Consider the following 15,507-nt stretch of genomic DNA (forward strand, 5'->3'; position numbering starts at 1 on the left):
CAAGCTGGCCTTACACTCGGAGAGACCCACCTACCTCTGCCTCCCACATGCTGGGACTAAAGGTGTGTGCCACCACCACATCTGACCTTGTTTGTAATTTTTAATGGTGCATTGTGCACATGAGGAAGACCATAAGAGGGTTTTGGATTCTCTGAGGCTGGAATTTCAGGTCATCTTGAACCATTCAACATGAATGTTGGGAACTGAACTCAGGTCCTTTGCAAGAGTAGCACAATGCCCTTAACTACTGAGCCATCCTTCTGGTTCTCTATGAAATAAAAAATAAACACATTTTATCAGTTGCTAAGCACAAGTGAGTACCCTGCCAATGAGGGCTCTCAAGTAGCTCTGCATGGCTGATAAAGTTAACATTTATCAAACACTTACTGTGGACTGGACTATAGTTTGTAAGTGCCTTAAACTGTTAAGGGCTTGGAATTCAAGGTAGATAGGAACCATTTCCACTGCTTTCTGGTCTTTCAGCCCTGGACTTCTAGTCTAGTTGTCATGGCTGTCACCTACCCAGTGAGGTGAAACAATTCTCTGAAGAGCTTGTCCCGGGAGCCCTCTTCCTCTGGGAGCAAAAGCCATCCCCATGCTGAAGAGATATTCAAGAGGAGTCCAAGATGTACCAGAAGGATGGACAAAGGAATGACGCAAGTTCACATGAGTACTAGCAGGTCTTAGCTTAGGAATATGAATATGTACAAATGGTTGGGCTGGTGCTGTAGCTCAGTGGTAGACCCCTGGCCTAGCGCTTACTAGGCTCTGACTATGATCCCTGGGAATACAATGTCTGCCTCTTGTCAGCCAGTAAAATGCACAGCTATAAGAGAAACTCAGTACTAGAGCTTTCAGTAAAGACTCCTACTGAAAGATGAAGATTCCTTTCAGCCACATATGAAACTCTTGCTGTGAAATAGCCTCTCATGTTGAGAAGTATGCACCAATGATAACATGTTTTTTGCTCTCCTATAAGTAATTGTCTCCTCGAGGCCTTCTCCCTCGTGTATAGTTAGGAAGATGTAGCAGTACATAAATAACTGAAGTCATATTGACTTGGGTAAATGAAACCAAGTGGGAGTTAGGGAGGAGGAGGAGAAATCAATCCCTGCATGACCAGATTCCTGAAGGTGGAGACATTAGACTGGAGCGTGGAGGGAGTGTTTTCCTGGGAGCAAGGGCAGCTGGAGCTGTGCGTGTCTGGAGGCAGAAATAGCATGGAAGGGAGCACGGGCACACTGGGAAAGAGATGTGGACCGTGAAGAGAGAAGAACGTTAACATTCGTCATGTGTCTGTTTTGTGGCCTACAGTGAGCCACACAGTTTACACACTGCAATTTACTTAATCCTCACAACCTCTGTAATAGAGGGCTATTTATCCCCAAACTAAAGACTAGGAAACCAGACCTCGGAAAGACTCCAGTAGCTTTGCTAAGGCTGGGTAGCTGGTGGCGACAGCTCCGTTCATACAGGAGACTTTCATCCCGAGACTCACGTTCTTCCCATTACGCCGCAGGACTCTGACCGAGGCTGTGGACAGAGACTGGCTGGAACAAAGGTTCCAGAGAAGGGACATGAATGAGGAGGCTTCAGCTGTGAAGCAGGTCTAAGTCTGCGTGTGCAGGTTGTGTGAACTGCGGTCACCATGCTGTCTGTCAGCGCATCTCTGACTTCCGCTCCTACAGTCTTAGAGGTTACAGAGGCTGTGGGCACCCTTGGATTTCGGTGACAGGTCTTGTGATAACAGTCGACCTCATTGTAGTGGTTCATTATTAGTTCATTAGCAGATTCCCCAGGAATCCTGGGTGGACAGAGCGGGAGCCAGGAGTCTGGCCTTCAGTCCAGGCGTTACACATCCCCCACTGTTTCTCGGCCTCCTTCCCAGGATAGAGGGCCCACTTGCGAACTCTCCTGTCTTGCCAGTGCCGTGCATTGCTTTACTCTCCCTGCCTAAAGATAAAGCAGAGAGAATAGACCTGGACTCAGAAAGAAGGGTTTAAACTCCAGACTCTCCCTCCTGTTTGGAAGCAATAAGTAAATGTACAGACTTAAAAGTTGGACTGTCTGGGTTTAAGCGCTACCCCTGTCACTGGCTGGCTCTGTGACTTGGACAAAGTTATTTAATGAGCTACAGATATTCCCTAGCTCATAGGACTGCTACGAGAACTAAAATGACAGTAAGCAGTTCAGTGGCCTGCAGGTAGTAGATGCTTAGAGAACAAAAGCTGTATCAGTAACAATATTAGTAATTACATTAATAGCCTGTTTAGTACTGACTCCATAGGAAGTATGTGTGAATGTACACATACATGTATATAATATGTCCATATATAATTACATATAATATATACATAGATGTATAATATGTACATGTTACACACACACACGGGCCATTCTCTTCCTGATCTTACACTGACATTGCTGTTCTTTCTTTTTGTTGTCCCATCAAGAAGCTTAGAAAGGCCTGGTGATTCCATCATAGGATTCCAAAGCATGACACCACAGAAGTACTTGGTGGGAAATAGTCAGTTGAACACCAGTGGCTTGACAGAAAATCTCACCTGACTGGGGTTTTCCACACCTGTCTCCACGGTAAACAGGACCAGAGCAGGCGTTTTCCTTTTCCACAGCCTTCAGCAAAAGGTGCAAGCAAGGCCCCTCCAGTTCACTTGCCAAAAAGAGCAATGGTACGGTGTCTCGTGAAAGTGTCTCATTTACCTCCTCCAAGCCTAAAGCCTCCTGGCCTTAACACAAGCGAGTTCTTTTATTGTTCTCTTGTCCATGAATATGGAAAAGTTCCCTTTGATTATAAAGCGGGAACGAGATCAAGATTTTCTCATGAGAACCTTTTCTGTACTTAGAGCCAGAATCCAGTTAGGCCTCATCTTCGCTTCTCCAGGCTACACCGCCTGGCTGCTTTCACCTCATCCCCAAAACCTATTTTCCATCTCTCGGATCCCATTGGTTATGCAGCTTTTCTCACTCTGAGGTTTTTCCCTCTTCCCAGTGGTGACCCAGACTCTGCTCAGTCTGCTAATCAGAGTCCAGCTAAAAAAAGTTTAAGGGAAGAATGTTTCAGAAGTTTTCATTGGCCAGATGTGGTAGCTCTGTGCTAGGTGGAGGGACCCAGAGCTGACTCAGGTTAGTCCACTCTATCCTGGCTCAGCCTAAGGGGAGACTGTGATGAAGCATCATGGGTAATCTGGGTAAGTTACGCACACATGTGGGAAGCTGGAAATTAGGGCAGTCGGGTAGATGAAGCCTTTGTCCCCTTTGGCTGGACTACAGGTGAAGACTCTGGAAGGGAAGGGACGGGGAGGGGAGGGGAAGGAAGGGCAGGGAAGAGAAGGGAAGGGAAGGGAAGGGAAGAGAGGGGAGGGGAAGGGAAGAGAGGGGAGGGGAAGGGAAGAGAGGGGAGGGGAAGGGAAGAGAGGGGAGGGGAAGGGAAGGGATGGAAGGAAAGGAAGGAAAGGGAAGGGAAAAAAAGGGAAGGGAAGAGGAAGAGAAGGGAAGGGAAAGGAAGGGACAGGAAGGGAAGAGGAAGAGAAGGGAAGGGAAGGGAAGAGAGGGGAGGGGAAGGGAAGGGATGGAAGGAAAGGAAGGGAAGGGAAGGGAAAAGAAGGGAAGGGAAGAGGAAGAGAAGGGAAGGGAAGGGAAGGGACAGGAAGGGAAGAGGATGAGAAGGGAAGGGAAGGGAAACGTACTGTGGGAAGGCAGGTCTGGGCACTAAAGGGAAGCCTGAGTCACCCCAGCAGAGGCGATGGCACCTATTAGACATCTAACAAAGACATTACAGGCTCAGGTCTGGCTTTTGGGATCAAGGCTGGAAGTGCCATAAACTTTAACCTTTTCTGTGTCCCCGAGATGTTCTCTGTCTTGAAAGTCAAGTGATAGACCCCTTGTGTTCTGTGAGTCACAAAGTTCTTGGTAAAGAGGGAAAATGGCCCAAAGGAATTAGGAGTGGCAGCGGAACTGTCAGGCTACCTGGGCTCTTAGACCCTGGTTGTAAAACAGCCAACCCCCTCTCTGCTTTCATCCTTTGCAGACACCATGCTCTCTCCGCTGTTGTTGCCTAGGTTGTTTTCCAGAGCTACATTTGACATGGAGAAGCTGTCTCACAAGGTTTAGTAATGGGAGTTTATGGAGTGCCTCTTAAATTCCAGGCGCTGGTGTCTTAGTTTGACATGTACAGTCCACTGTCACACAGCACATGTCATTGTTCCTGTTTTGTACATTCTGTCAGTGGAGGGGGGTTAGGAGTTTGCTCCATTCTGCTCGTGGATGCCAGGGACCAAAGCTGAACCTAGAATCTAGTGTTCGAAAGCCCATATGCTTTCTACATCCTCCAAGTGGCTGGGGAGAGATTGTGGAATTCTGATCTTGCTCTTGTTTTGCTGTTTGTTTGTTTACAGTAAACTAGTTGTCGGCAAATTTTGTTTTTTAGCAGGCTAAGAGTACTTTCTTGTAGTTTTAAGTGTTTGGAGGTGGAGAATCAAAAGTAGATGAACATTTCGTTGAGTTCCAGAAAGTATGTGATTTCAAACTATGGTGTCCACGATTAAGGAGTGGCTGAAATATGTCATCACCATTCATTTACATACAAATCTGTGGCTGCACTTTTCCCTGGAGATGGAGCCTATGAAACAACAGCCACGCAGCACACAAAGTATGAAGTATTCACTATCTGGCCCTGTACAGAAAAATAACTGCTAGCCTCTAGGAACACTAAAGGCAGCGAGTTAAAGTTTATAGATGTTCAAGGCTGAGCCTGGAAGGGCAGTAGTGGGAACAGGAAAACATACCAGCCAAACTTTCCTGGACTGTAGAAATAGCTTGGCTGAGCCTGGCAGAGTCCTTTGGGAGTAAAAAGCACAATAGGGCTGTCCAATGTGCTGAAGTCTCTAACAAGCAATTACCAGGGTACTTTGTGAATGGAGTGATTCATTCAGGCTCGCTGGAGCCTTTTTATGCCAGATGCTGTATTAAATGCTAAAATATCTAAATGAAAATATCTACATCCTGTCTTTAAAGAGTTTCCAGGCTGGTGGGAAACTCACGCTGCGGGTTGTGGGTTGTGATGGAATGATGGGCTAGGTGAGATGCTGGGGTAAGTAGGAAGAGTCCAGACTACTTCTAGAGTTGGTGGTATCCTCTCGGGAATTTGCTATGGGCGGGCCTTGAAAGATAAATGAGAGTTACAGAGGGTTGTCAGCTATCCTATGGGTACTGGGACTTGAACTCATCCTCCACAAGATCAACAAGTGTTCTTAACTACTGAGCCATCCCTCCAGTCTGGGAATCTCTTTGTAAGGCGGTATAGACAAGGCTGAGGGAAAGGCCTAGTAACGTGAGCATTTGGAACTTACATAGAGGGGGAAGAAATGACTTAATGGTTCTGACTAGATGATGGCATAGAGAAGAGGAGAAACCAGGAGGAAGGGAGCCACGGAGGGGCTGGGGACAAGTCCAGCTTCGAAACTGACTTGAGGTAATGTTGAAATGCGTCCAGTTTCCAGTTAGAAACTTAAGAGACTTTGGCACAGAAGCTCAAAATTCACACTTAAGCACATTTTCAGAGCTTTTCCCTAGAGAAAAGAGGAAGTGCAAGTGTGTTTCACAGAGCAAAAGTTGAGCAACTTTGACACATGATAACTAAAGCCAGGAGGGTAAAAACAGCACCGTGCCTACAGAAAATGAAGTCAGCACATTGGAAATCAGCAGTGATGGTGGTTTTTGTTTGTTTGTTTTTTATTTTTTTATTAGATACTCTCTGTATTTACATTTGAAATGTTTTCCCCTTCACTCACGCTGCTCCCTCAGCAATGATTGTTTTTAGCACAAAACTGACTTCATTCTTCCCACCTGCCACTCCGTCTGCTTCGTCTTGCTGGCACCATTACCCCTTGCCTATGAGACTGAGACTTGGGCCTGGCCACCAAGAGAAGCTCTTAAGCACCCCTCCCAAGCAAGCAGCTGGGAAGCATCAGCTTCAAACCTCTGTGTGAAACTCACAGAGCCAAGAGGAGGTTCCATCTCTGTCTTCAAGATATATCTTTTACCGCCTAGAATCCACAATGGGAGCGAATCTGAATTTTTTTTTTTTTTATTCAGACTCTTGATAAATCTTCTAGTGCTTAGCATCAAGATTTTCAGATACCCATAGGTCAGCTTTTTAAGCCCGGGACATCTGTGACTCTTATGAGTACACCTGCTTCCAACTGTCACTCGCAGAGCTGGGGCACTTGGGTGGATCAGCGTCTCCTTTGGTGCTCTTGGAGAAGCCAGTGGTTTCACACTCTCTCCTTCCACTTCTTGAAGATTCCCATGCTGGAAGAGATGAGGCAGAAGCAGGTGGCAGACTGAAGGACACTGGCTGGACAAAGGCCAGCAGATAACTCCCTGTGGCTGGAAGACACCAATCTTGGGATTCCTCTGAGATTTCAAGTTCACGAGTGTCACTGCTGAGTTGAAGAACCTTGTGGGTAAGATTGGATGTACAGTTCACCCCTCCCTTTTCTTTAAAGCCTCATCTTTATTCATTTTGTGTTAGTTGGGGATGGGAGCGCCGTGTTGTATGTGGCAGTCACAGGACAAATTTCAAGTGTCGGTTGTCTGCTTCTGCCACGTAGGCTTCATGGGGTCAGACTCGTCATCAGACTCTGAGACAGGCTCCTTTATCCCAGGAGCCATCATACCAACCCCCACTTATTTCTTTACATTACTTTGTGTTGAACGTTTTTCATATTTCCAGAGAAAGGCGTGAGTTCAAAGTTATCTAAGCAATTGATGGCTTAGCCTTCTCAGGTCCCAGTAACTTCCTGTGATAGTAAACAGGATCACACCTCTTCTAGAACAAGATGGCAGAGGGACAGAAAGGAAATAGAACAGTAAGTAAAACAATTAAAATAAGGCTGCCACATTGTAACAAGATGAAACCAAGTTCAGCAGAAGTATCCAAGTAAAATTCTTGTGCGGGCTGAGTCTCATTCTTCCCAAGGAAATGTTGGAAACTCTGACTGTGTATTTATATCCCAGACACGGCTCATATACTGGGGTTGTGGCATGTTCTGTCTTTTGCTCTAGCTGAAGGCCTCATATGCCAGGCAGGTTATCAGTCAAGCCTCAGTGATCGATTTGGGGCACATGAGGGTTGAGTAAGGTTGTTTTAGCCTGACCTGTGCTTTTTCACAATACCTGCTGTTGGGTGTCACCTGAAGCCTCCTGCTGGCACTGCCATCTTCCCTACTCCCCACCTCCTGAGCTCCCACCCCTGTTGGCACTGCTGTTCTTTCATCTGCCTTTGGCTAACACGCCTATCTTCATACACCTACATTGAAGCCCCACTCTGTGGCTGACCCTGCGTTAGTGAAGCAGATACTGTCCCCTCTTTCAAGGTCATAAACTGTGACCTCCTCTGTCTCCAGTTGTTTAGAAGGACAATTTCAGCCTCTGTGGTTTCCTCCCTCGTTCTCTAACATGCGCTTCCTTCCTGTCCCTGTCACCCCTGCCCCTGTGTAAACCTTCCTTCTCTCTGGCCTGCTGCAGCAGCCTGTCTAACCTGTCTCTGAGGGGGGAGGACATTTGCACTGCATATCACAGCTGACTCAAGGCCACAGTGCTCCTGGCTCCCTCTGCACTGCCCAGCACAGAGGTTCAGAATATTAGAAGACGTGCCACACAGAAACACTCCCAGGGGATCTGCAAGGCCAAAGGTTTTCAAAGTACTGGTTTTATTTGTTGCTGGGCAGCAACAGTAAGAGGTTAAGGCAGTGCACGGTGCTGTCGTCCCTCCCACGCCGTTCCTCATATCAGCCACGTTCACTAAGAATGCCCTTGACTCAGCAGAGGTGTTAATTTTACTGACTCTCACCTGAGGACCGGCTTCTAATATTCTGTATGGCGTATGGAAGACGCACTCGCAGAAACACAGTGATGATGTACCAAGGAACATCGCTGATAGGATTGTTCGGATTGTAAGACGAGTAAAAAGGCAGCTGTTGTCATTCTTCCACAGAAGAATGATTGCTGGTTATTAAGGGTGGAAAGAAGACAGGGGCCAGTGTTGGAAGGCCTTGTGAACTGTATTAATGAGCTCAGATGGCTAGCTTAGCCTGCTTTTCTCAGCCTTTATACTGTGCTCCCTACCCAAGCCCCGCCCTTCACTACGGCTTCATTTAGTATTCTGTAAACACACACTTCCTGTCCCTGCTTCTCTATCCTTCTGATGTTACTCCTTCCACCAGAATCACAATCCTGGGAATGGAGCAGAGAGAGATGGGTCTGAGGTCTGCCTCAGGTATCTGAGTATCACAGCCTTTAAGGCCTGCACAGTGTCACCATGCCAACGTCACAGCAGCTGGTTTGAACCACATGGCCCAGCCCTTCTACACATGACAGTCTGGAGGAACCAAATACCCTTCAGCTCTGTGGAATCTAACAGACAGTCCTCTGATGGAGCTCACTTCATTCAAGGCTCCTGACGTTTATTGTCTGTTAAATTTGACCAGCTTCTGCTCAAACATGCCTTTTCCTTACACCTGGTGATGTTAGCAGAAACCACGTCTGCCAACTCCCAGGACAGGCGGGAGAAGATTGTCACCTTACACTTCATTCCTGACTGGCATGAATAATGTGCTTAGACACTGGACTGCATGTCGTTCAGCTTCTGGAAAAATGACAGAACACAAAATACTAAGGTATCTCAGAGCAAGAAGAGATCACGTCACAGTGAGGATGTGACTCTTAGGCCTCTGTGGTTATGTAAAGGGGAAGAAAGCCGCCCAACCCTTTGGACTTTGGAGCACACGCACGAACATCTGTGTAAACAGTGAGTTGAGTCTCGGCTGCTGTGATTAAAACATCGTGATCAACAGCAAGTTGGAGAGACACTCAAACTAGGCAGGGACCTCGAGGCAGGAGTCGATGCAGAAGCTATAGAAGAGTGCTGCTTACTAGCTTGCTCTCCATAGCTGGTTCACATGCTTTTTTATAGAACCCAGGACCACTAGCCCAGGGATGGTTCCACTCAAAATGGGCTGATCCCTCCCCCATTAAACACTAATCAAGAAAATGCCCTACAGCCAAATCTTACGGAGGCATTTTCTCAACTGAGGTTCCCTCCTTTCATTCAGATGACTCTAGTTTGTGTCAAGTTAACATAAAACCAGCCGGCACAGTGCATCAGTGAAGAAGCCCTGTACCAAGATTTATGAACAGTAGCGTTGGTGCCTGGCTGTCACCAGCTGCCACCTTTGCCTTGGGACAATGGGAGGAAACCGGGGGGCATTAGTGTTCAGGAACAGTGTCACGCAGGTAAGGAAGCTTACATTCTTGAGTCAGACTCCAGGCTTCAGTTCTAGCAGTGCCACTCGGTTGCTAGGTTACGGTGGGCGTATCACCTTTACCCGTTTGTGTCAGTTTCTTCTGTAAAATATGGACAATAATAATGCTTACGTCGGAGTTGTGAAGATTGCATCCATGAGTCCGTAGAGTACGATACTGTAAAGGGCTCGGACATTGCCTGGCACAAGTGAACCTCATGAGAGTGTGCACTGAGTGTGGTAGTGTGCACCGAGATGACCCCAGTCTCTCATGGTCCCTCTTCCCCTGTCTCACATGGCTTACTCAACCCCTTCCTTAAGTGTGTGTCAGACTTCCTTCAGGCTCCTCATTTCCTTTCTTGTTTATGGTTTTGTTATGGTTGGTGATGCAGGTGGGACCCGGGCCCTGTGCATGGTAGATGAGAATTCTTCCTAAGCTACCCCCAGCCCCTCAGTTTCCTCCCATTGTCTATTCTCCTCAGCTGACCTGAGGGTGCAGCTGACTTTGTCTATGATTATGCCCGTTAGCCTGCTCCCCACCCCTCTGCCTTTTCTAGAAAGCCCTTGAGGATGAAAGAAGTACTCAGATAGACTGGGAACCTCAAAGAGCTGCAGAGGTGGAGTAGCGAGGGAGGAGCTGTTTGCAGAGCTGAGCTAACCAGGTGACCCAGCACTGTATGCGAGATGCAGCCCGAGGGACGGTGCTGACCCGTCAGGCTCTGTCAAGGATGGTGGTTATTTTGGAAAGTAGACCTTGACGTTCTCTGCTGGGGAGAGCAGTGTCTAGTGCCCCCTATTATTATGGCCGTGCCTCCACCTGCAGGACTCCTGGGCTCTCCCAGTTGTTGCCTGAGCGGAGACACCAGGCTGAGTCTTAGATAGGTTTCTGTACCACCTGCTATACTTCTAGTGCAGTCTGTTCATGTGGGTGTATACATGTGTGTGGTATGTAAGTGCAGATGAACACTTGTGCACAGAGGGGTACAGGCAGGAGGCTGACACTGAATATTGTCTTCAGTTACTCTCCGGTGTCTTTTAAGCAGGGTCTCATTGTATTGCCCTGCCTTAACCCCTAATGTGTAAACCAGACTGATCTTGAACTCACAGAGATCCACCTGCCTCTGCCTCCTGGCTGCTGGGATTGAAGGCCTTTGCCTCCACATCCAGCTAAATGTTGAATTTTTTATTTTAAAAAAAATCTAGACATAATTTGAAAAACTGTACTCAGCCTCTAAATTGCAAAATATATTTGATAAAAGTTTTTTTTTCCTTTCCCAGTGTTAAAATTCAAAACCAAGGCCTTGAGCATGGGGAGCTCTGCCACTGAGCTCCTTGTATGTGTGCTTGTACACACACACACACACTCACACATACAAACACAGTCACACATACACACTCACACATACACACTCACACATACTTACACACACATTCACACATACACACACACTCACACATACAAACACACAGTCACACATACACACAACACTCATACATACACACACACTTACATATACACACACTCACACATACACACACACTTACATATACACATACACTCACATATACACACATACTCACACAAACACACAGTCACACATACACACTCACACATACTTACACACACATTCACACATACACACACACTCACACATACATACACACACTCACACATACACACAACACTCATACATACACATACACTCACACATACACACACACTTACACATACACACTCACACATACACACAACACTCATACTTACACACACATTCACACATACACACAATACTCACACATACACATACACACACACTCACATACACACAACACTCACACATACACACACACTCACACATACACACACACTCACATGCACACACACTCACATACATACACACTCACACATACACACACACATATACACACACACTCACACATACACACAACACTCATCCATGACACCCACATGTCCTTTAGAGTGTGCACTGCGATTTTAAGGGGCCGGTACCATGTATCATGTGTACCGTGCACTATTTCCATTTCAGTGCAGTTTGTGATGAAGGATATTCATCTGTGCTGTACTGTGACTTATAGTAGAGACGGGTATGCAGGGACAGGGTGGGAACACAGGGAGTGACCAGGGCCAAAGAAAATCCTAGTGTCCTAATGGAGCTTCTCTTGCACACTTGGTACCAGCCCCTGTCTACACAGTAATACCCACTTGCCTCATGCCTGGCTGACTTCCAGAATGACTGATCGCATGCACCACAGCTTATCTGGAGTTACTGGGGAGATGCACGGGGTGATGACTTTGGAGCTGGCTTTGGTGGCCAGAAAGAATTCCTACGCTAGTGAATCCGGCAGGCTGAGGTGCAGGATGATTGTGGGGCTTCCCGGAGGATGCATTTGTCCAGTGCCTGGGACATACTGAATTAAGGTCTCTGATAAAACTGGAGTGTGGTCCTCCTCATCCCAGCATCCTCTCCCACCCCCGACCTCTGAAAACAGGGACAGTGAATGCTTCTACAATCTCACCTTCCCTACATTTTTCCTTTCTAGTTTCAAAAACAACTCTCCCTCAACAAGTTCTGTTTGCAAGGAAAACCTTACCCATTTGTCCCTTCTGGCGCACCTTCTTCCATTGAGATCCATGCAGAATAGACCAGGTACTCTGTCTTTGTGTGTGAAGTCATAAAATCTAATATTGAGTATGTGGCTCTGCCCAGGGGTATGCTGCTTCCACGGGAGGCTCCACAGCCCTGCTGTGGTAAAGAGCACGTCTAAACTGCTGCTAACAGGGGTTTCTGTCTAGAACTGTAAGTATGTCTGAGAGTCCCCTGTGAGTCATAATGCTGCCAGCTCTCCCGCTGTTTTCCACACTGCCTGCCTGTTGGCTGTTTGGTTTGTCCACAGGCTTCTAATCGGAGTATGGCCAGGGGAGGTTGGAGGAGCAGAACCAACATCTGTTCACTCCGCTCTGGGTCTGAAGCACTAGTGAGGAATAGCTGGGACAAGGGCTGACACTAGACTGCACACCAGAGGGAGGATAGTCCAGGCATGTCCCAACCTGTCCTGTCCCCTCCCCCAAACCCTCAGAGACAAATGGCCTTGTGCTTTGTTTCTGAAGAATTTCTCCCAGTGCCCTGTAATGCATCTGGATGGCTTTTTTTTTCCTTGTGATTTACCTTATGAGTGTGGGTACTTAAGGAGCAGGATTTAATCCTTTGAGAGTTGTATGGCTTTGTCATCCCCGGGTAGAACTTGAGCTTGAAGCTATTGGCAGGAGTTATATTTTCAGATACTCCATGGATTCTTTGTCCGTTGTGTTTTTCTTCTCTGCTTTGGGGTGTAATTGAAAACCTGCTGTGAGCAGATCCTTAACATGGAAGGAGGGCTGCACCTAAGCGGGGCTGTCAGATGCTTGGTTGCTTAACTGTGCTTTCTGGGTTGTGATGTTGAAAGTGCCCTTCCGCCTGCTTCCTGCTAACAGCTGTCTGTCTCTGTGGGCACATGAATGTGGGCTGTGGCACTAAGCAATCTTCTCTCCGACCCTTGGAGAAGGGAGTGGGCAAAGAACCAGATTCCATTGTAAAATTTCTCAGGACAAACCACGCCTCGGAGCCTATGTTTGTTGAAGTTCGGTGTAGAAGTCTCTCACATCCTCCACCCGTCAGCTCTCGGGTGCCTCTATTTTAGAGGGATGTAGAGGCTTAATCACCCTGGTGGGGATTTAGACCCAGAGACTTCAGAGAAATCTTATTATTTCTAACTGCAGGCAAAGAGTATTAAGGCTCCACTCTGGATCAGGGGCATGACATGTTCTATAAGTAATTTATCTTTACCAGGGGAAGGCCCCTGCTAGAGTGGCCTAGAAACAAAACTGAGATCCGCCCTCATTGTTCCCTCTCTTCTCTTCCCCTTCTCAGGCTCCTGCTGCTTCCTTCTGTCCTGACCCTTCCTGCCTAAAATGTCCTGTGTCTGTGTCTCCCAGGCAGGTCTGCCTGCCAGGGAGAGATAGTGATATCATCGCAAGAAGTGGCCTCATCCAGCGTCAGTGGCTGGCCTCCCTGTACTCTTTCAGAGAAGGACCAGGGAAGGGAGAGGATGTTGAGGCATTCAGTCTGGGCCTCTTCTCAGCCCAGCCCCTCCCTCTCCTGTTATCCTCCAAGATGAGGCAGACTCTGTAGAAGGCCTTTCGCAGCCCCCAGTACAGGTTCTGATTTTGCCATCAGTTCCTAGTCCTGCTCCCTCCTTACCCAGTTTCTAGCCCCAGGGACCTGTCTTTCTGATGATCACAGGTGGGCCCTGCTTGTTCTGTTTAGGGACTCCCAGTTTCGGCTGGTGGCAGACCTAAATCCATGTGCTAATGAGCTTGGCAAATGCAGGCTTCTGGTTGCCTCTCCTAATCTAGCTGCCTGTCTGAGTCCCTTCCCACAGTTAATGATCTCCTATAATGGTTTTGCCTTTAGTTTTGCCTCCTGGGTCAAAACAAATCAATATCCCTCACAGATATTTAAAAACCATCAGTATAAAACTCCCGGGTCTCTCTCTTTTCTCCTTCTGGGTAAACTTACTGCCCGATCAGTATAGCACAATTTCCCTTATGTTCCCTCTTGTCTCCCAGAGATGGGCAGCAGTGAGCCCCTTCCCATCGCAGATAGTGACAAGAGGAGGAAGAAGAAGCGTAAGGCCCGGACCACCAACTCTCTGCCAGGAAAGTTTGAAGGTTGGTCCCATGCTCTAATGGGTCTGGGCCTGAGTGCTCCGGGAGGGGAGAGGCATCTCTGATACCCACAGAACCAGATTCCAGGACACTTCCCTTAGAGCCAGGTCATCCATGTGATTAAAAAGACAGGAGTAAGTGAGAATCGATCAAGAGGGGGAAAGGATGGGTGAACCTCTCCGGTGAGCACTGGCCTCCTCAGTGGCAGAAAACCCAGTCTGCGAGAGCTGAGAGCCTCACTTACTTGAGCCAGCGCCCCTCCTTCCTGTGGTTCCTGGAAGGCTGGAACGTAGAAGAACCAGAAAAGAGGAAGCAAAACCACGAAGGCCACACCGCAGTAACATGGCTGTCTTCTCAAGAAGGGAGCTGGTCTTGCGGAGGCTGCACTGAATGTACTGCGTGTGCTTGACCGCCCCCCCAGAATGCATTGCAGCCAGGGGACGTGATGTTGCATCATCAGACATTTTGGATAACCAGGGGCAAGTCACTAGGCTAGGGGCTGCCAGGGTTATCTCTGGGCATTCGAGGAGAAGATATGAATCACGGAGTGTTTCTACTGAGTGGTCAAAGGATCAGCAGCCATTCTAGGACTAGCATTTCCCCTTTCTGTGATGATTTCACTGTGAGGCGTGAAACAGCTTCCCTCGTGGGCGCTTTTCCTAGCCTTCCCCACATTCCAGCAAGTTTTGTAGAATACTCCGATAACAAGCACTGTGAGTCAGGAATACTTTGTTCCAACCACCTAGCATCCTGGTGTGTGTAAGGGCCAGTGCTGATGGGCATGCTGAGAGAGAAGCAAGCCATTTAAATCACCCACAAGTAGTAACTAGCAGTGTGCCATCCGTTCAAATAGAAAGCTGCAAGCCCAGACTGTAATGGAACCAAGAAAGGACTTCGTATAGAGGTGTATGGCTTGGTTTTTGTTTTGTTTTGTTTGAGACAGAATCTCCCTGTATAATCCTGGCTGTCCTAGAACTCACTCTGCAGACCAGGCTGGCCTGGAATTCGTGGAGATCCTGCCTCTGCCTCCCAAGTGCTAGAATTAAAAGCATGCACCACCACATCTGGCTTGTTTGCTCTTCTTAAAAGATTTTTAAAATATTATTTACTTATGTGTATGTGTGTATTTGTGTGGTCTCTGTGAGTATATGCCATGTAGGTGTATGTGAAGCCATCAGATCCCTTGGGGCTAGAGTTACAGGCAGTTGTGATTCATCTGACATGGGTGCTGGAAACTGAACTCAGTTCCTCTGGAGGAGCAGCAAGTGCTCTTAACTGCTGAGCCATTTCTTCAGCAGTCATTGTTTATGCTTAACTCAAACTGTGTATGTGTGTGTGTGTGTGTGTGTGTGTGTGTGTGTGTGTGTAGGTGTGGTGCATGTGTGTATATGGTGTGTGTATTTAATGTGGTGTGTGTGTATAGTATGTGTGTGTAGTGTGTGTGGTACATGTGTGTAT

General features: G+C 47.5%; 1 protein-coding gene across 5 annotated transcripts in view; it reads left to right on the top strand.

Annotated features, from left to right (window-relative positions):
• Positions 1-15,507, top strand: part of MKNK1 (MAPK interacting serine/threonine kinase 1) — a 37,402-nt gene that overhangs the window by 2,270 nt on the left and 19,625 nt on the right. For 2 of the 5 annotated variants that reach the window (XM_080920900.1, XM_080920904.1), the window contains exons 2-4: positions 6,322-6,485; positions 11,886-11,992; positions 13,951-14,052. In XM_080920900.1, coding sequence (XP_080777026.1) covers positions 11,977-11,992; positions 13,951-14,052 — 118 coding nt within the window. In that variant the 5' untranslated portion in view covers positions 6,322-6,485; positions 11,886-11,976. The remainder of the gene's footprint in view (positions 1-6,321; positions 6,486-11,885; positions 11,993-13,950; positions 14,053-15,507) is intronic. The other 3 variants (XM_080920903.1, XM_080920902.1, XM_080920901.1) reach the window with 3 other exon arrangements.

Source organism: Micromys minutus (assembly GCF_963924665.1).
Source record: "Micromys minutus genome assembly, chromosome: 9".
NCBI classification, from domain to species: Eukaryota; Metazoa; Chordata; class Mammalia; order Rodentia; family Muridae; genus Micromys; species Micromys minutus.